This window comes from Anas acuta, chromosome 10, assembly GCF_963932015.1.
Source record: "Anas acuta chromosome 10, bAnaAcu1.1, whole genome shotgun sequence".
In the NCBI taxonomy this organism is placed as follows: domain Eukaryota; kingdom Metazoa; phylum Chordata; class Aves; order Anseriformes; family Anatidae; genus Anas; species Anas acuta.
Genome location: NC_088988.1, coordinates 22,305,842 through 22,329,832, shown reverse-complemented (window position 1 = coordinate 22,329,832; position 23,991 = coordinate 22,305,842). Strand labels below are relative to the sequence as shown.

General features: G+C 45.4%; 1 protein-coding gene and 1 long non-coding RNA gene across 2 annotated transcripts in view; both read left to right on the top strand.

The window, feature by feature from the left end:
• The window catches only part of LOC137862017 (uncharacterized), a 72,145-nt gene that overhangs the window by 12,548 nt on the left and 35,606 nt on the right, over window positions 1–23,991 (top strand). The window lies entirely within an intron of this gene.
• On the top strand, window positions 7,381–21,587 carry LOC137862100 (ATPase family AAA domain-containing protein 2-like). Its single transcript, XM_068693778.1, has 15 exons — window positions 7,381–7,676; window positions 8,905–9,064; window positions 9,841–9,931; window positions 10,359–10,673; window positions 11,609–11,735; window positions 12,715–12,898; window positions 13,894–14,073; window positions 15,294–15,423; window positions 15,576–15,772; window positions 17,072–17,231; window positions 17,566–17,700; window positions 17,797–17,946; window positions 19,036–19,290; window positions 19,974–20,107; window positions 21,552–21,587. The coding sequence occupies exons 1-15, from the start codon at window positions 7,381–7,383 to the stop codon at window positions 21,585–21,587; spliced, it is 2,550 nt and encodes an 849-aa protein (XP_068549879.1).

The following is a 23,991-nucleotide window of genomic DNA, read 5'->3' as shown; positions in this document are numbered from 1 at the left end:
AGAGGTGTGCTCCAGAAACACAGTGATGGCAAGGAGTCCTCCACTTCATTCTGGCATTTTTTTCCAGCTGGAAGCATTCCCAGTTGTCAACGGAATTGGTTTTGAGGAGTAGGAAAGACAGCATTGCTGGATTTCTGCTTTCTCCTCCATCCTATCAGACCACATCATGAGAGTTGTCTTTGTTTGATGTTCTTATGTCGCGTTCTGTTATTCTACATTTTTTTCTCTCTGATGTGATTTTATGTTCTTCTGTTACGTTATGTTCTTATGTTCACAACAGGACTCCTTGCCAACACCGCCTCACAGACACCTGGGCCAAAGAGCAGGGCCTTGAGCGGCTAGCTCACCGTGACAGAGCTCATTTCCTTCCCAGTAGCTGCCAGGTGCCCTCTGGGGGCATTTCGGGGCTACAGCATGGGAAGACTTCCTTGGGGTGGGAAGCCATTGGGCTAGGAAATGGGCAATGTTCCCTAGGAAGGAAATCCCTGGGAAGCAAAAGCCTTGGGATGGGAAGTCTTGAATGGGGTGGGTACCATTCCCTGGGGAAGGAAGTGCTTGGAGAAGTCCTCCAAGAGAGGGGAATTCTTTGGGACGAGGTCTCTTTGGCTGAAGAAACGCTTCGTGTTGATGGGGCAGATTTCGTCTGGGTTGCTGGGAATGTGCCATGCGGTGAAATGGCAAGGATGGGCACTGCCGCTGAGGCCGAGAAGCTGGTCGTGGGCTGGGCAAGCCTTGGGCCGGGCAAGTGGTGGTGTGGAAGCGTCCTGGGCATGGCAAGTGCTGCGTGGGAGGGAAAGCCTGCTGGGGATGGCCAAGTCTTGCGCTGGGCAGCCTGCTTGGCTCCAAAGCCTGCAGTCCTCCCCAAGATGTCGGCGAGGGGCTGGTCAGCCGTTGGGACGGAACCCCCGTTGCCCGCGTTCCCCAAGCAACCGCCCCACTCTCCAGCCACCATGGCAGGTCCAGCAGCCGGCTCCCGCTCCTCCCGGGGCTGCGGCCCTGCTGGCGAGCCCAGCGCCCCAGAGCTCAGCCCAGCGCCCTTTTTCCCACAGAGGGTTTCCCCAGACGGCTTCCGCGGCTTCCGCAGACGCAAAACTCCCCCTTCGTCGTCCCAGCCGTGCCGCCAACGGTGGCTGCCTGGCTGCTTCCCTCCCTCCCCGGAGCGATGGCGCTGCCCTTGCAGCCCCCCCAGGTACCCACCCTTCCCTCCGCACTGCCACAGGCCACCATCTGGCACGTGGTGCCGGGGGTCCAGGGGCAGGTGCTGCAGCTCCCCGCCAGGGTGCAGCTGCCACCTGGGGGGCACCTCCCAGCCCAGGGGCACCACCTGCAGCTTGGGCAGCTCCCCGCCGCCGCCGTGGGGCAGCTCCCTGCTGTGGGGCAGCTCCCCCACAGCGCTCCTCTGGGTGCCCCCAGTGTCTCCCAGCCCCTGCTGATGTGGACGGGGACGCTGGTGCCCCAGGATGGTGCTCCCCTCTGCTTGGGGCCCAGGGCCATGCTCCATGGGGAGCTCCTGCACCCCGCAGGCACCTGCCTGCTGCAGGCCCCTGCCTACCCCGGTCCCCCACCACTCCTCGTGCCGGGGCCTCCGCTGCGGGGGCAGGCGCTCCCCACGCCCCGCACCCTCAGCAGCAGCCGGGGGCAGCTGCCGGAGCCCTGCTTGCACGCCGTGGGGCTCAGCGAGGACCAGGGGCCCCCGCTGCCCGGCCCCACTCCCCCCGAGCCTGCCCAGGCTCCAGCGACCGCCAGCACCCAGACGGCGACGCCCGACGGTGAGTTTGGGGCTGGCCCAGCCGGCCGCTGGGCGCCCCACACCCAGGAGCCATGGCAAAGCTGGCAGCGGGGGATGCTTGGGGGATTGCATTGGCTTGCTTTTTCCTCAGCGGCGACACTTGCAGAGGTGCCTGAGGAGCCCCTGGAGCTGCTGGAGCTGGGCCCCGATGCCTTCACCGAGGCCTTTCCCCAGCTGGCAGGGGACAGCCAGCAGCTGCAGCACCTGCAGGACCAGCTCCCGGCCGACCTGGACAGCTCCGGCTTGGAGGAGCTGCTCAGCTGCCTCGATGCCGTGGAGCCCCAGGACGCCTTCGCCGCTGTCCCCAGCAGTCCTGTCCTCAAGCGCTTCCTCTCGCAGCTGCCCGACCTCTGCGAGGACATCGAGGAGCCCAGCACACAGGGACTGGCAGCCACCAGAGCGCTGGGTGAGGTCCCCTCAAGCCCTGGGCTGCACCCCGACAAGGTGCAGGCTGGGCGGGCGCTGCAGACCCCTGCAGCTGCTGTGCCGCCACTCAGCTCCCCCCTGAAGCCTGCAGCCCGGCCCCAGCTCAGGAGAGCCCTGCCCAAAAGGCCCCCCCTGCAGGAATTCATCCCTGCCCGCAGGAGAACCCTGCCCCAGCCTCCCTTGGCTCCCCTCAAGAGGCGCCCCGACCCTGACTGCCTCCCTGCCCGCAAGAGACCCCTGCCCCAGCCTCCCCAGGCTCCCGTCCAGAGCCCCCCCGACCCTGACTTCCTCACTGCCCTCAGGAGAGCCCTGCCCAAGCCTCGCCTGAGTCCCCTCCAGAGCCCCTCCGACCCTGCCCGCAGGAGACCCATGCCCAAGCCTCTCCCCAAAAGGCTCCCCCAGCAGGAATTCATCCCTGCCCACAAGAGAACCCTGCCCCAGCCTCCCTTGGCTCCCCTCAAGAGGCCTCAACTTCTCCCAGCCCTCAGGAGAGCCCTGCCCAGTCCCCCTCGCAGTCCCCTCCAGAGCCCCCCGCTCTGGAGGGGACTGCCCACGGCTCTGCCCACGCAGCCGCGCACGCTGCAGCGTCCGGCGCAGCCCCGCGGGGACTACGTGCCCTGCGTGGGGCCCTGGGCGGGCGGCGACGCAGCGCCCACACCGCTGGAGGAGCAGGAGTCGTCGGTGCCCATCACGCCGCAGCAGCGTCCCGAGTGGGAGCGCCTCAAGAAGCTGGCCCAGGAAGAGCGGCAGCGGGCAGCCCACCACATGAAGATCGGCCCCGGGCAATTCTTCGAGCAGCGGCAGAAGGACCACGCCAGAGCCTACTCTTACGGCTACCCGTGACCGACCTCGGGCTTCTCCTGGACGGCCCCCGCAGCACCATCATCAGATCAGGGGATCAGAACTGGGACGTTGTTGGGATAGGAAATGATCAGTGGGATGGGAAGTGATGATGGGGATAGGAACTCATTGGCACGGGAAAAATGGGTTTTATTTGTATTAAATTTACATTTTTAAATATTATTTAATTTACTGGGTTTTATTTGTATTAAATTTAAATTTTTAAATTTTATTTAAATTTCTGAGTTTTATTTTTATTAAATTTAAATTTTCAAATTTTATTTAATTTACTGAGTTTTATTTTTATTAAATTTAAATTTTTAAATTTTATTTAATGTACTGGTTGTATTATTTATTTCATTAAATCCACTTTTTTGACTGTGTTGTACAGTATGGCATTGTTTCATTATTAGAAAATGATAAGTATTTACTATTATTAATTAAACAATATTTACATATTTTATACATTATAAATTATCAATATTCTCATTTCTAATTTTGTTTGTTTTTATTCCTTTTCTACCCTATTAAACTCTCTTTATCCCAGTGCACTGGTTTAGACTTTATTTTTCCTTCCGAGTCGTTGTGGATTCACTCCGGATGGGGGGACATTAGCGAACGCCTGTGTGCTTCAGATCCAAGGTCACCTTTGCCCTCAACTCAAGATCCATGTTTGCATCTGTTGTCATGAAGCAATGTTAACAACAGCAACAATTAAGTTACCTTATTTATTATTTCATGTTATTTCATAATTTCATGTTCAGTTATTTCATGCAGCCCGCTCCCGCTGCCCATGCTCAGGCCGGGCATGGATGTGGGCATGGCCAGCACGGACGGCAGAAAATGGGTGCATGGCTGGATGGATGGCTGGATGGGAGTTGGGAATTCAGCCTTGGGATCAGAACTGGGACGTTGTTGGGATAGGAAATGATCAGTGGGATGGGAAGTGATGATGGGGATAGGAACTCATTGGGATGGGAAAACTGGGTTTTATTTGTATTAAATTTACATTTTAAAATTTTATTTAATTTCCTGGGATTTATTATTTATTTAATTAAATCCACTTTCTTGACTGTGTTGTACAGTATGGCATTGTTTCATTATTATAAAATGATAAGTATTTAATATTATTAATTAAACAATATTTATATATTTTATACTCGTAAGGGGGTGTCGAGAGGCAGGAGACCTTTTCTCCATGAACACCAGCGACAGGACCCACGGGAACGGGGTTAAGCTGAGGCAGGGGAAATTTAGGCTTGACATAAGGAGGGGGTTCTTCACAGAGAGGGTGGTTGCACACTGGAACGGGCTCCCCAGGGAAGTGGTCACTGCACCGAGCCTGTCTGAATTTAAGAAGAGATTGGACTGTGCACTTAGTCACATGCTCTGAACTTTTGGGTAGACCTGTGCGGTGTCAAGAGTTGGACTTGATGATCCTTAAGGGTCCCTTCCAACTCAGGATATTCTATGATTCTATGATTCTATGATACATTATAAATTATCAATATTCTCATTTCTTATTTTGTTGGTTTTTATTCCTTTTGTACCCTATTAAACTCTCTTTATCACAGTGCACTGGTTTGTTCTTATACTTTTTCTTATACTGTGGAGCCCAAAACTGCACTCAGTACTCAGTACATGGAATACCAAGAGAGACTGCCTGGCATTTTCTCTTCTCTGCAGAAGCTCTGTTGCTAACACTGTCCAGAAATCACCACTGTCACAGACAGTAGGAGCATTCCCTCCTCCCACAGTTGGTTCTTCCCCCCCAAGACTTAGACACCATCCAGAAAAATAAGAAGAATAATACTAATAAAGTAAATAAAATAAAATAAAATAAAATAAAATAAAATAAAATAAAATAAAATAAAATAAAATAAAATAAAATAAAATTAATTAAAATAGTCAAAAGCCGTCAGGAAGGCAGTGGTGCAGACTGTGGAGAGCCTGGGTTCAAATCCTTCTTCTGTGAGGCTCTGAACCTATATCCCACCACAATCTCTCTGCTAATGTATGGCAGGGAAAGGAGGAAGAAAGAACATATCTCCTGCACTTTCCATTTATTGTTGACTGACAATTCTGTAGAGTTATAAAGCCTCAATCAGTGAGATACAGGGTTCTTCTCACATTGTCTCACTGTGCCCTAAGCGGAACAGCTCTCATTTAATAGATGCTTCACCACAAAATCATGAGTCATCTGCAGTTTTGAACTTTTCTGGGATCAAGTCCCTTCAGATGGTTGAGGAATCTGCTCCAGCACCTATGTAAACTGGTGCTCTGCTAAGCTAGTGAGTGAACAAGAGAGAAATCCTCTGCTAGATGACTTGACAAATTGGGTCTGAAAATAGTGTTGAGGCAGAATAGTCCAGGATTTTTGCCTTGGGTGCACAGAGGGATTGGGTGTTGTAGACTTCTTTTATTCTTCATTAAGATAAACATTTTCAAAAATGTGCTTGTTCAACCTTGCTCCCACTGTGTGCATGGGAGGGAGATAACTGAAGGTGGGGAGCGTTGCTTGGATCCTGCAAGTGGCTGAGGTCCACTGGGGTTGGAGGCTTTCTTCCTCCTTTTGGAAATGCAAAGCAACCCTGCACCTCCCCTGCACTTGCAGGAGGATCATGACAGCCCAAAGCACAGCGGCTTTGTAATTGCTGCATACACTTCGATCGGATTTACGTTTGGTAGCAGGGGCCTGCAGGGATGGCGTCTGTGAGAACAGTCCAGACAACAGCCAGCTCCAGATAGCTCCAAAAGGGCCCCGGCGCTTGCCAGAGCTGAGCCAATAAGCGATGTTGTTTGCACCTCTGGGAGAGCAGATGGAAGAAGGGGGAAATACTGCTGCACAACAGAAGCTGGAAGAGCAAGGAGTGAGAAGCAGCCCTGCAGCCCCCAAGGTGAGTGCAGCAGGAGGCAGGAGGTGCTCCAGGCTCACAGCAGCAGTTCCCCTGCGGGCTGTGCAGGGAGAGGCCCCCGGTGGAGCAGGCTGTCCCCCTGCACCCATGGGTCCCACATGGAGCAGATCTCCACGCTGCTGCCCCCCTGTGGGTGGAGGAGCCCCCGGTGGAGCAGGTGGCTGTGGCCTGGCGGAGGCTGCGGCCTGTGGAGAGCCCCCGCAGGAGCAGGCCCCGGGCCGGAGTTGCAGCCATGGAGAGGAGCCCACGGGGAGCAGGGGCAGAGAGGGACCTTGGAGGAGGGAACTGTATCCTCTTTTTTCATCGGTGCTGAGATTGAGGATCAGGATTTCGTGGTAGGAATTTGTTTAGATGAACCAATTTACATCCATATGGGCTTTGTATGTTTGTTTCACCTTGTCTTGCAGGACCATCTTGGCTGGGTCTGCAGTGTTGTGCAAAAGTGAAGTTTTTCACAATAAAGAGCAGCTTTTTTTTCGGGGAAAAGGCTGAGGTGGCCTTCATCAGAGTCTTGTGACCTGAAAATGCAGAAAATGGGTGCATGGCTGGCTGGATGGGTGGGTGGGAGTTGGGAATTCAGCCTTGGGATCAGAACTGGGACGTTGTTGGGATAGGAAATGATCAGTGGGATGGGAAGTGATGATGGGGATAGGAACTCATTGGAATGGGAAAAATGGGTTTTATTTTTATTGCATTCAATCCACTTTATTGACTGTGTTGTACAGTATGGCATTGTTTTATTACTATAAAATTATGATGATTATTATTTAATCTTATCATGTTTGCATCTGTTGTCGTGAAGCAATGTTAAGAACAGCAACAAAATAGTTACTTATTTGCTAGCAGCATCCCTACGTTTGCTGGGGTCTGCTCTGTGCATTTTGAAGACCGTTCCATGCTATTCAGCCCCTTCAGGAGGAAATGGATGGTTCTAGGAAAATGCGTCTTGACCTGATGCAAAGCTGTGACTCAGCACCCTGCAGCCCCCGCAACCCCTGGCATTTTACCTGCAGCCCCTCCAACAACTCTGATGTTCCCTGCATCGACTTCAACCACTGCGGTGGGACCTGAGGCCCCTCAAAGCCTTGTCACTCGCCCTGCAGCCCCTCGAGCCCCTGGCATGTTCCCTGCAGCCCCTCCAAGCCTGGCACAGGCCCTAAGAGCTGGCTCCGGGGACTACCCCGGTGCTGTCTCAGGCGCCAATACACACAAGGGGAAGGAATGCATGCAGAAGTCATCTCGTTTCGGAAGGGCAGAAAGTCCTCCCAAGAAGGGGAAGGAGCAAGAGGAAGGCAAGGCAGCCTACCCCAAGGTAGGGCCATCCCAGGGAACAGGAGGCTGTTGGAAAGGAGAGCAGAGAGAAAAGCAGCAGCAAGCAGGTGATCCCCATCCCTGGGCGAGCTGCGAGCCATGGGACAAGATTGCAGCTGTCCTCTAGGCGAGCACATTGTCAGCTGGCTGCTGCGCTGCTGGGATAGCAGCTGTGGGAGCCTGGCAGCAGAGGGCAGGGAAGCCAAGCAGCTGGGATCCTTCTCTGGGGAAGGGGGCACTGAGAAAGCACTTGCAAACGGGGCACAAGCCCTCAGCCTCTGGAGGCGGCGCCTGGCAGGCGTGAAGGAAAGGGATCCCTTCAAGGAAGATGGTGTGGGCTTGCTGAGGCTCGAAGAACAGACGCTGCTGGCTGCTACCAGCGTGCTGCAGCAGCGGCAAGAGAGAGGTGGTTTTCCTCAGCTGGGCAGCTGAGCTCCAGCACAAGCGCTCTCTCCCTGCCCCTCCTCCAACGCCAAGGGGAGAAAAGAGGCTGGAAAGGGCTCAAGGGCTGCCAGGACAGGGAGATCACTCGACAAGGAGCGTCACGGGCAAAGCAGGCTCAGCACAGCCTGTTCCAGTCCAGCCCGGGGCCTGCTCCTGCGGGGGCTCTCCACAGGCCGCGGTCTCCTCCAGGCCACAGCCACCTGCTCCACCGGGGGCTCCTCCAGCCACAGGGGGGCTGCAGCGTGGGGATCTGCTCCACGGGGGACCCATGGCTGCAGGGGGACAGCCTGCTCCACCAGGGGCCTCTCCCTGCACAGGCTGCAAGGGAACTGCTGCTGTGAGCCTGGAGCACCTCCTGCCTCCTGCTGCACGGACCTTGGGGGCTGCACAGAGCTTTCCCACTCCTCCCTGAGCCAGACGCTGCTGGGCAGCAACTTTTGTTCCCTTTCTTAGATGCAAGATCCCTTCTTAAATTCAGTCCAGCCAAGTAGGAAAAGTAAATGTGGACAGCTGTACCTTGGCAAAGAAGATAGTAGGGGACAAGGAGGTTTAGCAGTCAAGATGGAAGGTGATGCCATGAGGCTTACAGGCTAGTAATGTTCTAGTGAAACCCAGCCTTCCTAAAGAAACCTGCCTGACTACTTCACGTGAATAACAGACTCTGTTCAGCTATTTCCTAACATAGAAAGGGTGCTGACTGCTTCTTCAGAGTAACATGGTAGTGATACTGCTGAAATAGTTGTGGTTCAGACGTAGATCTGATTTCTCCTAAGCACGCTGAATTCACAGCTGTTGATCCTCCAGAGGAGGCTTTGCAATTGAACACCTGGAGAATAGGTAAATTTCCCGCTGTTGTTCTCCTCTCCTCTTGTTTTGTTTTGTTTTGTTTTTTTTTCCTAGTAGCATAGGCTTAAGACTCTGAAGAAACGGGCTGCTTTTTTTCATTTCCAACACTGGCTGTTCCTCCTGTAGAGATTATATCAAACAGTCTTGAAGTGCTTGATGACTTACCAGTCTGCAGATTTATTATCAAACCAAAACAAACCCCGACTTGGTAGACTATTTTTTTCCCACTTTTGAATGACTACTAGGAAGAAGGTTGTTCCGGCATCAAGAAAGTCACGTGGAATGTAATAAAATTTATTGAACCAGTAAATAAAAACTATATTTTTCTATTAGTTCCATTGTTTCAACTCTTCTGACGCTTATGGATGGCATAGATAACAGAGAGGAGATCGTGGTAATCGGAGCTACCAACAGACTGGATTCTATAGATCCTGCTTTACGAAGACCAGGACGCTTTGGCAGAGAGTTCCTCTTCAACTTGCCAAATAAAGAGGTGAGAACTTAAATTGAATGTTAGTGCTACCATGGCAAAGTCCAACTTTATAGGAAAAAAAAATAATTGACAACTTGAACAAAAGAGTGATATGTGGAGACACTGCAAAGTTGTAACTGTTTGCTTAATTATTTAGTCCACTTGGGTGTTTTCATCATGAAGTTGTGTTTTTGGTCTCAATCCTTCACTTCTGAATGAATAGGGGACGTGTTTGCATTTGATTGTGCCCCGGATCAGTGGTAGTAGTTTGAGTCATAATTATTTTCTTCTTTATAGTAATTGTAGCAATTTGAAGCATTGTGCCAGAAGTGCTTTCTGTGCATTTACTGACTGAAAAGCAAATGTGATGAAGTAATGAGACTGTCACAATGAAAGCTTGCTAAGTTTTAGAGAAGTTTTTTGGACAACAAAGAAATGTTTCTGGATAAATTTTTCATTACAGTATTTTCCTCTGGGTCATTAGGTCTCGTAGTTTGGAAACTTGTTATTGAAGCTATAAATGCCTTTTCTTTCATTGTAGGTTCCTAGAAAAAGTTCAGTATAACAAATAAGAAATATTCAATTTCCTGGTTGAAAATGCAGAGTGTATATTAAATAACTGTAAAATACTTGAAAGTTGAGCAAGTAAGAAAAGTGTATTAATAGATGAGGGGTTTTCAGGGAGGACTGTTTGTTTGTTTGTTTGTTTGTTTGTTTTCTTTTTGGTTTGTTTGTTTCTTGTTGGTATTTTTAAGGAAAACTTGGGACAAGCTAAAATGCAATGATTTTGCTTCCAGGCTAGAAAAGAAATTTTCAAGATTCATACTCGTGACTGGACCCCTAAGCCACTGGACATGTTGCTTGATGAACTAGCTGAGAAATGCATTGGTAAGACTGAAACCAAAATGGATTCTTGCTTGTGAGCAAGTTGTAAAGAACCTTAGCTTGTACCAGGCAGTACCCAAGCTCTTGTGCCTTGCTGCACAACTAGTCAACGAGGCAGCTGGCACGCCTTCATAGCAATCAGAGTTAGATGCTTTCATCTATTTACTCTTTGTTGTCGTTCTTTTTGTTGTCTGAAAACGTTAAATGGTTCTGGGGCATCTTCCTCAAGAGTATAGTTTTTGATGAGGAGTCTGCTTCAGCTGCATAAGCGCAGGGTATCAGGCAGTGAGCAACATGAAACTTCCCTGCAGAGCGGTAGCACTTTGAATTCCCTGTTAACCTGTTTGGTTTTGGCATTACAAATTGTTTAAATGTTGCATGTTGTAAACCTGGGCCTTGACTGATGTAACGTTTGATTTTTGTTTGTTAGGATACTGTGGTGCAGATATCAAATCTTTATGTACTGAAGCTGCGCTGTGCTCTCTACGCCGATGCTATCCTCAGATTTATGCAAGTAGGGAGAAGTTGCTACTAGACGTTAATTCTATTAAAATAAAAGCAAAGGACTTTTTCATGGCTCTGAAGAAGGTTGTTCCGGCATCAAACAGGATCGTGGCTTCACCCGGACAAGCACTATCACCCATTTTCAAGCCACTTTTTAAAAGATCAGGAGCGAATATTTTACAAGTTGTGCAGAAGATCTTCCCGCATGCACAGCTTGCACTAAAGGAGGACCGACAGCAAGGTATAACCACAGCATCCACTTCTTTATAATTCTGCTAAAGCAAAAACTTGTGGTTTGTGCAATCAACTTAAACCTTTCAGACACAATGATGGTAGAATTTTATTATTTGCATGTGCATGTCTTTCTTTTGGGCATGTCTGGAAGATAACGCATAGGTTTTATTCTGGATTCGAAACTGAAATGCCAAATGGAAGCCCTGAATGACTCAATACACAGTAAAGGACGATGCGTTCTCTACTGAAGCATCCTGCTTCTGACGGCAGCTAAGATAATTAGCATTTGTAGAGGTTGACTTGAGGTTTGAAGTATAAGGCAGCTATTTTTCTTTAAAAAATCAAAACTCAGATATTTGGAGGGGAAGCATTTCTAGGTCAATGTTTCTAATTCCTTTCTGAAGAATGTCGGGACCAGGATACAAGTATAACTGGTCTAAGCTAAATACTGTTTTAGCTATCATCATTTTTAACCAGTCTCCTAATTTAAATGTTTGTAGATCGTACTATACATGTGCACGTGAGATCAATTAGCACTGATATTTACTAGATGAATGGAATTCTGTGGCCATCACATCCTTAATCCCCGTGCTTTCATTGTGGGAACCTCCTCCAGAAAGAAATGGTCTTGTTTTTTTTTGTTTTTTTTTTAGCTATTTAGCAACTGCGGAAATTGTTTGTAATCTCCTTTATTCTAAGGGGGAGAAAAAAATCACCAAGAGTAGCGTACCTTATACGTACACATCAGTGGGACTTAGTACAGCTTTGTAGGGCCTTGTGCCATCTCCTTAGATCTGTGGTGGGATGAACTCTAGGAAATAGCTTTCAGTGTGTGCTCTCAAATGAAGAAAGGGTTTTGGCACTGATTTAGAAGCTGTATTCATGTAAGAGAACGAGACAAAGGCTATTCAGGAAAGTTAACAAACCTCTTTTGTCTTTCAGACCATTTAAATCCTATTTTACAAGATGATACGTTCGACAGTGATGACGATGCATCCTTGGTTTCTGGAGATGAATTAAAAGATGGAATGCCTGACGGACCAGAGAAAAAACGCCTCTGTTTCAGCAGGTAAAGAAAGATAGATCCCTGTTATGTTTAAATTCTCAGGACTGCTGAGTCTTTGTAAACAGTTCCAGCTGTTAAAAGTGTGAGGGGTGGTAGACGAAGGGGTAACATCAAGTTTGTGTGTTGAAGGGGTGCTTGGTATTCACAAGGAGAAAGGGTGAAGGGACTAAAGTGGTAATGAAGTTGCTCTGAATGACCAAATTGAAAAGCCCAGGCTTGTCTTCCTAAGCCAAAGTGATCCGTAGACTACCAGAACACGTTGACTTAATCCATGGCATTCTTTGAAAGACTCAAGACCACATAAATGTCCTGTCTGTCCTTTTAGCTAAAAATACCCCAACTTTATGGGTTTGTGTTGCCACCTTTTGCCCTTCTGTTTTCCAGGATTCTTAAACCAATGGTGAATTATGTAGCAGAAAGAAAACTGAGAAATGGCTTGTTAAAACACCTTGAGAAAAATCTGAATGGTGTCTTTATTTGTTAAGCCACCAAGTTGTGTTAATCTTGTGGTATTTTAGTATGGAAGTCATGCAGGCCCACTGTTGGAAAGTTAGATCATGTTGTCACAGCTGGATCAGTTATTTTTCTCAGTTTCTATTGCTGTGCTGTCCAGAAGATTTTCTGTCCTCTAGAGCAAGGCTAAGTCTCTAGAATCTTTGATTTAAGCCAGCAAAGGTACAGCCTGATTGAAGTGGGGAAACAAATGCTCCTCACAAATTTATTTCCTACTAGTAATGCAAGATTGCAGGGATATTAATTTGCAGTCTTGGTTCAGTACAGAATAGGCAACACAAGGGAAGAAGATGAAACAATTGGAATGACTGAATAACTTAACTGGAAATCTTACATGTATTTAATGTACTGCTACCATTTGGATTATTTGGGGATGGAAAAGTAAGTCTATAGGAAAATTACTTGGAACATCTGTGTGTGTCTATTCAGCACCTCATTTATAAACTTGTTTTCTTAACTCTTGTTCTAGGAGTGCTTTCTGTGAACCAACATCACGCCGGCCCCGTCTGCTAATAGTAGGAAAAGAAGGGTACGGCCAGGTTTCTTACGTGGCACCCGTGGTGTTGCACGCTTTGGAGAAGTTTCCCGTTCACACCCTGGACCTTTCTGTTCTGCTTACAAACGTTGCACCGCCAGAAGAGATCTGCAGACAGGTACCTTTTTTCTTTTTATTCTCATCGGATTCACTGACTGTATGTAAAGGATCAATCGAGTTGCAAGTAAGGTGAGCAAAATTCATTGGTAATGGAGGTGGCGTTGTTTTAATGTGCCGGGATGTTTGCTTCTGTCTGAAAATCCCCTTTTCTTTTAGACAAAACCACAAACAATCTGGATGTTGTACATGTCCACATTTTCCATACCCAATTTTACAGTGATGATGTTGCTAGCAGCTCAGGAAGCTGGGCGGTGTTGCTAATAAACATCTCTTTGTGGAAAGAAATGCTGCTCATCTCCCTGGGATCCAGAAAGTAGTTCTCATTGCCTCCGAAGACTGTGTGCTCCCAGTAGATGGCTCTGTATCAGACTGCATGTCGGCTACTTTTTGTAGCCTTCTTCTAAATTGTATTAGTAAGGCAACCAAGGTTTGGGGCTTCTGTTTATTTTGTTTTCACACGGATATACACAACTTGTGCCGTTGCAGTATGTGCAATAAAAGCATTAACATTCACTAAACACTTCATTTGCACGCTGATGTGGTTTTAACTAGAAAAAATAAACAGATCTGGTGTTTTTACTTTTAGGCAGGAAATCCATTTTATTGTTTGGCATCACTACCTTAAAATATTTTTACCTTTAGTGGGAACATTTGAGAGCCATACAAGTAAGGACAGACATGTTACACGACTGAATACTGATGTGTCCCATAAGAGGGACATTTCCTTTCTTTGTTATGCGATGATTGTGGCTGTGGCCATATAGCTACGGTGTCTAGCCACTGCCTGAATATATCCTTCCCATCTTCTGACTAGAGTTCTTCGAATACTGGTAATCTGAAAGGGTGCACAGAGAAATTCCTTATGTGAAAGGATGCTTGCCACTCTGTTCACATAGTTTCCTTTCATGGGGCAGTCAGGTGGCTATGTAGCTATGTATTAACAGGTTATTCTACGTGTTTTAGTTTTCTTACCCAAGCTTTCCTTTTCACTAGCTGATCCGAAATGCTCAGAAGACAGCACCAAGCATAATTTATGTCCCAGATATCCATTTATGGTGGGACAACGTTGGACCTGCCTTGAAACTTACTTTTCTAACTCTAACTCTTCCAGCATTTTCGCCAGTTTTGCTGCTTGCTACGTCTGATGTACATCACTCAGATCTCCCAGAAGAGGTATTTGTCAATACTTTTCTTACTATTTCTTCAGTGTCTTGTAATTTATGAATGCTTTCAGCATCAAAATGCTGCGCTTTCTTAAATGCCTACTGTTATTACTCAGGCACCCTAACAAATCACTTAAAATTTGCTTAGAGAAAAAGAATACTGTGAAAGCATCTGCTTAAGGTTTTTTCTGAGTCAAGCAAGTGACTTTCACCCCCTTCTCATGCATGCAAATAATAAATTAATACAATAATTCTGGTGGCTACAAAGTGGTTCAGTCAAGAATATGCAGTGCTTGAAATGACAAGAAGATGTTTTTACTGAAGAGATTTCTTCTGACAGTCTGCCATTCCATGCTATGTTGGGTAAACTGCTAATAATGCAATTTAGTAGAGAATTGAAACACTTTGATTAAAAAAAAAAAAAAAATCAGTTTCTTTCTTCATATTGGCCAAAGCTTTCCAAGCTGGAAAGCTGAGTTCCAATTTCTGCTCAAGTAACTTTGGAATGGAATTCTAGTTGTATTCCTAAATAAACTGTAGTAAAAGTACATGCAGAACTTCATTGACTTCTGAGAGTTTACATTAAGGGAAGGTGCCCAAAACAGGAACACGCTGTTCTCATTCCGATTATTTTGTCTCAGTTACTGGGGGAAGAGAACAGGTCTTACCTAGATGTGTTTATTATCAACTGCTTTGAAAGTGCTTGAGTTCCCACAGAAGTTTTTGTACAGGTTCTAAATTCCTTCTAAAATAAGTAGTGAAATTCCTTACCTACCTTTTAATACTAGAAATTGAAAATGGAGGAAGATGTAGAGGTACTAGCTACTTCAGACACCTTTTGGTAGAGAAATAAAAACTCAGCAAAAAGCCCTCACTTGTCTGCTGAAGCCTTTCTCTTCCCTCTATAGCCATAAAGGTTCTAAGTAAAGGATGCAGCAAGGCAAGTAAATACAAAGGAAGCGATGTTGGATGTGGTGAAAGCCATTACTTTATCAGTGTAGCGTACAATCCCTTCACCAAGATTTAATTCTACAGGTGATTCTTAAAGGTGATATTTGAATTTGCCGTGCCAGCCTGTGAAAATGTAGCCATTTAAGGCCAGGAAGATAACTTTTTTTCAGTTTGTGTTCTTCAGGTTATTATTCATTTTAAAAGGTACTCATCTTTTTGGAATAGAAGATGAGTTTTTGTGGCCTTAAATCTGAAATGTCTTTCCTCCTTCTGCTTTAGATCCAAAAATTATTTAATAAGGAATTTGGAGAACTGTGCAATATTGAGTTGCCTGGTAGGGCAGAGAGAGCAGCTTTTTTTGAGGACCTAATTCTAAATCAAGTGGCTAAGCCTCCTGTAAAGAAAACAGGTGAGGAGGATATAAGAAGTACATCTAAAACTTTCCTATCGAAGTTACTAGCTCTTTGGGATTTGCTTTGGTGGTCATTTTCTGTCAGTAATTTTGTCATATGCTTGTATTTGAGTACTGTAAATTGGCTAATTTTTCCTGATTAATTGAAGTTGATCGGACATTGGAAGTCCTGCCTGTAGCACCACCAGCTGAGCCTCAGAAGCCACAAGAGGAAGAAGTAGGGATGCTGGAGGAGGAAGAGGAGGATACCTTGCGTGAACTTAGAATTTTCTTGAGGGACGTTACTCACAGACCTGCCACTGACAGACGTTTCAGGGAATTTGCAAAGCCCATTGACCCACAGAAGGTAAACTAGTGCTGATCTGTGTGTGTCTGTAACTTCTCAGCGTTCGTATTTCTCAGCGTTTTGGGGAAGGTTCAACTTCGTTTTTAGGGCTGCACTATTAGGATTTTGCAAGAAGCAGAGGCAGTGCTTTTACTTCTGCTGACTCTCAGATGTCTCTTATCGGATTATTCGCTGAAAGCCCTGGTTTCATTCTAAGAAGCCAGTCCAAATGCCAACACAGTCTGCTCGTGAAAAGGCTTTGATATGTAGGCATGTCACAGCACTGAAAAGCACAGAGATCTTTCCTTATAATTACAAACAGTACTTACAGGACTACTTTAATGAAGCCCTTTATTGGACTGTCAGTTCCTGTGGGAACAGGAATAGGAGCAGCAGTTTGTAAAAATAAGTTTTGAGATCCTGTTCTCTGTTTCATCTGGAACTCCTCAAGAGGAATCAACCATAAGTGCAGTGTGTTTTCTTTTTCCTCCAATAGGCTGCTTAAAGCCCTTTATTGGACTGTCAGTTCCTGTGGGAACAGGAATAGGAGCAGCAGTTTGTAAAAATAAGTTTTGAGATCCTGTTCTCTGTTTCATCTGGAACTCCTCAAGAGGAATCAACCATAAGTGCAGTGTGTTTTCTTTTTCCTCCAATAGGCTGCTTAGATCCCTTTTTCTCCTTAATTGATTAGATAAGCCTAAACTAGGGGCGTATATTTCAAAGACAGGTGTAACTTGACTATACCTGCGGATCAGCAAAGGCCTCTTCATGTGGGCATCCACTGGCTTTTCTTCCCCTTTTCTCCTAGGTTCTTGAGCTGTGAAAAATCTAGACAGATACGTATGTCTTCATCTGAACTAGTCATTAGGCTCCTCTTATGGTCTGAGGGAAGAAATCAGCACCTCTGGGCCCAGTTATCTCATTCTAAAGTAGATGCCTGCAATAGGTACTTCACAGGTGCAATTTATGCACCTTTTCCTCAATGTTGACAGCAAAAAGAATGTCGGATGGCTTACTCAGCTTTCACTGTTGTGATTTTCTGAAGCAAAGTGAAATGAATTTCCCACCCTCAGTGTTTCTTCTGTACCATGCACGTGCTTCTGACCTCCCTACTTCTTGTTGTCCTCTCCTAGCAGCTCTAATGCCAGTTGAAAGAGCCCTTCCATTTTTGAGAAGCAAACTGGTTAATTTCAGCATCTTCTGATGCATCGCAAATGTTCAGGGTTTTTAGGAAGTCGTTTATTTAAAGTTTTCAGAGTAATTTTGGTAGACAGTGTGCAAGGTTAAGAAAACCTCTGAATGCTTGTATTTGATCTGCAGGTACCTGACTATGCCACAAGGATTAAAGAGCCGATGGATCTTTCAACAGTTCTGACTCAAATTGACTCGTGCCAGTACCCCGCTGCAGGAGACTATCTGAAGGACATCGATCTAATCTGTAACAATGCCTTAGAGTACTACCCAGATCAAAGATCTACAAGTGAGGATGTGCTTTTTAGCCCTAGTTTAAAAAATCTGTCAAACGTATAGATGGATAAATGCTGTGTGCGGACAATAGACTTTGGATGGATTCGATGATTTTGGACATCCACAGAGAACATCTCTTACCACATTGTAAATATTTTATCATTTTGCTACTTGGGCATGGAATTGTGATATAAATGTTCCCAAGGAACTAGTGCTTTTGTTTTAATTAACTTCTATGTTGATATGCTGAAAATATTCACTGAGATAACCTTTCGGAACCAACCTATGAAGAAAGCAATTTTTTTCTGTGATCAAAACAGTTTCATTGGTTGGTAGACAACATTCAGTTAAAGTCTGTAAAATTTCAGATTGTCACAGAGCCTATGTTTTGCAAGACACTGCATATTCAATGGTGAGGAACAAAATGGATACAGAGTTTGGACGACTTTGTGAACAAATTAAAGAATCTCGTGAGAAAAGAGGTACGTGCTTTAACGCTAAGGATTTTAAGACTTGTCTCTGCATTTGTAACTGAAAATGCACAACGAAGATCTTTGGTATCTATTCTTTATTGCAAGGTCGCACCTCTCCAGCATGTGCTCCATGTGACAACACCAAGTCACCACAGCAGAACCCTGCTACTGAAGACGACAAACCAGATGAAGAGAGTAATGAAAATGAGGCGATGACAGCGGCACCTGTAGATGCCAGTACACCCATTTCTAATGGTAAGTTGCATTTTATTCAGCTGCTCTTGTCATTCATACCTTCTCTGTTTTTGAGGCGCAACAGGTGTCTCTGATGCCTGGCTCTTTATGCCAGAGGTATTTTGTTTTCAAATTTACTTCAAAATGTGAGAGAGAAATCCAGAGGTCATCCATTCAATATAGTTATGAATTAAAGTTCAAAGAAAGTTGGTTTACAATATAAAAAAAAAAAAAAAACAAAAAACAAAAAACAAAATAAAACAAAACAAACAAACAAAAACTTTGACGGCCCAATTGCCATTTAGTCGCCCCTAAATTGCTAATTCTTGAGGTAAAAAATGTTGTGGATGGCAGTTTCTGAATACTTAACTAGTTTTTAATTATGCAAAATGGTATTTTTACCCCCACTCCACCCCTCCCTTCCCCAAATGCTAAAATCTTAGCTACCTCATACTGTGATTTCCAGTTGAAGGAGGGAAGTCTAACTAGTGAGAGTGGGAATTTTGCCATGGACTCCACCCATATCCTTTTGCAATACTATATGAATACTACGAATGTTGGGCAAAACCACAAAGTTTGTTTTTTCACAAAAGGTTTACCGAATCAGGAAGCATACGAGGTATAAGTCTTCACATTTTTTCTCCTTTGAATATTCCCTTAAAATTGTCTCATTAATTAATCTCTTCCAAACATGTATTCAGCTTTTGAAGTCTTCAGCTTGATACCAGACTCGAAGGAGAGCTTATTTCCAGAGGCTTTTATGATGTTCATCTGTATTAGTTCATGCAGTAAGACAGTGACTTTATCAAATAACCTCACGTTGTATTAATACTGCCAATCCAAAGTAAGAATCCTCAGCATGTAAAATCCTGAAAGTGACTGTTTAGTGAATGAAATTCCATAGCAGTGTGTGTGGTTTGTTTGCTTGTTTTTAATCTTAATAGCAAACTGACCCCATTAACTTTCAACTCTTTTCTCAGCATATGTAGGCAGTGGTAGCTCAGTTCCTTTGTTTTCCTTGTCAGTCAAGTAAGATGAAGATAATGGATTTTGAAGAAAGAATTCTTTTGGTTATGTTTTGGATTACTTTTTTATGCTGTCTCTTTGTAGGTGCGTCAGAAAGAAAGTGCAGAAGGAACAACTGTGCGCATGCTGCAGCAAAGCGAAGAAGGAGTTCTCAATTCGATACAGAGAACAGAGTACCAACAGATGACCAAAACGATAGTGATGAAGAAGAGTTTGTGGACAAACATGTTTCTGACATATGTCAAGTAAAACTTAACACTGAAAAGGAAAGTGCTAAGCTTTGTGAATATTCCCCACCAAGATGGGGAACTATAACTAATGAAAATCCAAGTTCAAATGGTAAGGGAGAAGTCCAACGGATCCTTTAGCACCTTATTCTTGCTGAGGAGGATTGCACTATTTATTAGCTTTAGCCTTCAATTTCACTCTATTTTTTCTGTTACAGCTCTCAAAAGTCATCACACAGTTTATTCCGTAATGATGTTGCTCCTCTAATTGTGCAAGCCAAGCCCGCATGTTTCTGTAGGTGCTGTTTTTTTGATTCTGAAGTCTGTTTTTTTCTAATGGTACCTAACTGAAAGCCAGCAGTCACTGACATTCTTTTATTGTACGAGGTGCTTTCCAATAACGAGCAGCTTAGGTGAAAAAGCTGCACTTCAAGATGCGTGGATCCAGAGTAACATGTGGAATAGGAGACTTAAGCCCTAATGTTGTACTCTAAGATGTGTTCCCTAACCTGAATTGGCAACATGACTATTTTTTTCCACTATTAAGCTTTTCATTAGTGCTTTTGGTTTGTTTGTGGGTATTTTTGTTTGCTTTTTTTGTCTTAGTTTCTAATTTTTGTGGAGCAGTGACTTTAGCTGGAAAGAAGGGAGAAGCCAAGTATTTCTCAGTGAAGACGATAACAATTCTGTCTCTGTATTTGTAGAAAGAGACTGTTTGGCAGGTACAGGATACTTCACTGAGACTGTATTCTAGATAAACAGAAAACCTGACTGAAGAAATCTGTGTCCTTCCAGATTCCTGGGCATTTCAAGCGGTGACTCCTGGACGTTCTTGGGAAGAAGACCAACAACAGATAAGTGATGAGAACACTGTACAAGTCCCTACGGAGACAGACTACATAGTTATTGTGGATCGCTATGAGCTCAAAGTATGTCTAATTTCAGCTTTTTTTTAATGCTCAAATAGGACATATTCCGTTATACTCCATATTCAGTTTCGCTTTGTCTCAAGGCTGAAGTCTAGCTGAGAATTCCCCTGTGCCAGATGCAGTATTTTTGTATATTATGAAATTAGCCTCTCTAATTTTGAGAAATGCTGAGCCTGTTGCAAAATTGACAGAACGAGCTCTTTGGGGTCTGTTTAATAGAAGTCCTACGTGATAAGTTTTGGGGTGATGAGGGGAGGGGACATTCTGACCACATTTGGCGCAGTGCAGGAGGGCCTGGACGTGCTGTTCCCTTCTGTGAACTCACGGTCGGTATTCCCTCTCCGTCCTGTGCCAGAGACGTGAGGTCACTGATCCATAAATGCCCGAGATGGTTTGCCTCGGAGTTGCCGGTGACTTGTAAACAAGTGATGCAATTTTCAGGATAGCACGGTTTCCCCTCCTCCCTTTGTTTCCTCGCTATTTCTCAGTCAGGTACCAGTATCAGTGTTCAAGTCCGGCTGTCGGTTGTATCACCTTTGCCGAGTGTATGCTCACAGGAATCCAGTTTTGTGGTGTTATTAATTAACTTTCTGACACTGTCACATCAGGCACTAAAGGTGCTTCCTCCTGCAGTCTACACAAGGGATGTGATGACTCAAGTTTTCAACATCTTTATTGTCATTGGTAGTATTAATTCTGATGTTCATCTTTTATTGCAGTCCATCACGTTAGTTTGGTTTGGTTTCGGTTTGGTTTGTGGTTTCGTTGTTGGTTTTTGGGGTAGCTCAGGGCCTCCTGAAATACTCCAACCACTCTGCTGCATAAATAGTTGTTTCTTTTTCTGTGGAGATGGGAGCCACCAAAAATGCCTCCTTTCCTTATCCTGTAGCAGCCAGATGGCATTTCGTAAGGCTGCGCCGTGCCTCCCTTTGGCTGATGGTTCATTTCCAGTTCTCTTGCCTTTCTGAGAGCTGGAAGGAACCACACCAGGACCACTCACCTCTTTTCGTGTACCCTTCAGAGTGCAGTGAGCTGCAAGGTGTTGCATAAAGCAGCATCTCTGCTTCCAGGGGATCCTTTCTACCCAGCTCTGGAAGTCAGCCCAAAGGGAGCACACGGCTGCTGACGTGGGAGAACGTGAAGGGAAAAACAGGCAAGAACTCTGACCACGTTGCTACTAGCTCTTAGAAGACCTTGGAGATGGATCATGGAGAGCTTAACGATGCAAACATGCTTTGAAAGTTTGACTTCTGCTTGCACCTAACAGGTCCAGAAGAGCTCACTTCCAAAAAAACCAACAGGCTTCCAGTTGTGTTTGGAGCCGTTCCAGAAAGCCACTTGGTGTTGCAGGTTCTCGTTGGGTGTCTTGGCCTTCTTGACCCACAGCTTGAAGCCGCTGCCCCTTGCATCTGACAAATGTTTTACAACTTCAACTTCTTTGCAGGTTCTACTTAAATTTGGTGGAGGAGGCTGTGGCTGAGCAGAGAACTAATTTGTTATTTCACTAACTGGAATAATTTACAATGGAAAGAAGCTTTTTTTAGTTAAAAGTTGTGTTTCTGATTACAGCTTCCGGTATTTTACCTCGCAGTCCACAAGCACTCTTCTTAAACTTGATTCCTGACAAGTCGCTTTTCTCAATTCTCGCGTTCTTGGACTCCACCAGGGGAAAAGGAAGGCCCTGCTAATATTGCTTGGCTGTTTCCTTCCGGAGGAAGGAGGGGAGAGTTGAGAAAAAGAGGAATGAAGTAAAATGAATTTACTCTTTGCACACGTGCTGAAAGAATAGGCAGGTGTTCTTGGGAATATCTCATTTAAATCTCTGTGTATGTGTTTCGAGAGGATGCGTCCTCACTTAGAGGAGCCAACATCCCATTGCTGGACCTAATCCTGATGGGGCTGGCATCTGAGGGTTACGCGGGCTGCTCCCGGCAGAGCTCTTCCCACGCGGGGAGGCCGAGGGAGCCGGTCGAGCACTGCTCCGCTGCCTGGAAAGATTCAGTCATTTCCACCCAAAGTGAGGAAATAAAAAGCTCGGTCAGCCATTTCATCTGGAGATACCCCGCCCTCCTCCAACAAATACGAAAAAGGGAAAATGTAGGCTTGGGCCCTCACATATCCCAGCAGTTTGCACCCATTCGGGCGATGCGATTGGGGTCGGGGCAGGCAAAATAGAAGTTACCTTTATTTTTTTTTTAATTTCGGCAGAGGAAGTTATAAGGTTGATGTTGCCCCTTTGATATTTGATTTAACCCACTGACTGCCTGGGAAGGAAGGAGTCTGTTTAGTTTACCTTTGTCCTAGATTCAGTTTTAATATCTCATGTTTAATTGGAGGGGGAGGGGGGGGAGGAATCTTTATTCTTAATGATTCATGCCGCCTCAAAGCACAGTGGTTTCTACTTGTGTGCTGCCTTTCCCACTGGGGGAGGCAAACAAAAGAACAATAATTTCAGACTCCTCCTTCAGTTTCCAAGAGAACCTTAGCTGCTCAGGGATAGCTCTGAATTTTAAAAGCATTTTTTTCTTCCAAATTATGTATTGATTGCACATAAAATAGCAGCACCGTAATACGCAATTTCAAACAAATGCACGGGGGTGCTTGGTTGCTTTTAATGCTCCTCCTTTATTTTTATTTTATTTTTTTTCCTCCAGCAGAAAACAAAAAGTGGATTCTGTTCCCATAAGCCGCTCTTGCAAAATCTGCACAAACATTTATTAGTCTAGACACAAAATATTCTCAGCCGGCCTCAGCCTGACGATGGCAAAAAGAAATAAAAATAATAATAATAATAATAAAAAAAAGAAAAGGCAAGCTAATATTGTACTTGGCTGTGAAAAGGGAAGGGGGGAATCATGCCCCAGGCTAGTGAAGCTGTAACATTTTGCTGGGGCTGCCTACAACAACAGATGCATCTCGTTCCCCTGGGCTTCCAGTCCTGCCTATTCTCTTCTGCTGAACTTGGCCGCTCGCAAACATTCCCTGTGAGTACCACACCCCGGGCTTCTCCTGGACGCTTTTGATTTGATTGAATGATGGCACCAGGCATGCTCCTCTTCACCAGGCCTGCTCTTGTGCCCCAGAAATCATGTAGTGAATTCATTGATTGGAAAACGTGCAGAATAGGTGGGATCTGGGGTGACTGGTAGAAATCAAAAGGGTTTGAAATAGGCGATGTGACCGCAGCTTAACCTGCAGGAAGGGAGCATCGACCCGAATGGTTTATCTGAATCTTCAGCTGCAACTTCTGTAAATACCAGCTCCTTCTCCTCATTTGCTACCATGGCAGTTTGCAGACTTTTGCTGAGTTAAAAGGACAAATCATAGTTGTGCGCGTTTGTTTGATCAGGCCTTTACCTCAGTGCTCACGTTCTCAGACTGCTGGGGTTTTATATTTTTGTCATTTTCTTAGAAAATGGCGAATGATGCATATCCCGGCTTCCAGATTATTAGTTCCTTTTGCTCCCAATTTGTGTCAGGCTGCGTTTGGTTGGAAATGAAAATGTAATTGCAAATTCCCCTCAACAGCACAACATGTCTGTGGTATTAATTAAAGCACTGTAAATACGTAGAATATCTGAGAATGCATTCCTTCAAGCATGGCCGTGTTTTTTTAAACCTACAGAGGAGGCAAAATACGGTATTTAGGCTTAGTAGATGAAATGTATTGCTTCTGTGGTGGCAGATCCGTGTCTTGAGATTTTAAACCTGGTGTATCTCATGCTCGAGCCTTCAAAGGAGATGTTACATAGACAATAAAACGTCCTGCTTTTCGGGGAGGGCTCTCCTTAGGTCACGCAGAAAACGCCTTCAGTCTTCACTCACTGCAGCATTCACAAAGTGAATGCCTTCCTGTAAGGTTAGTCACCGATGGCCACTCATTC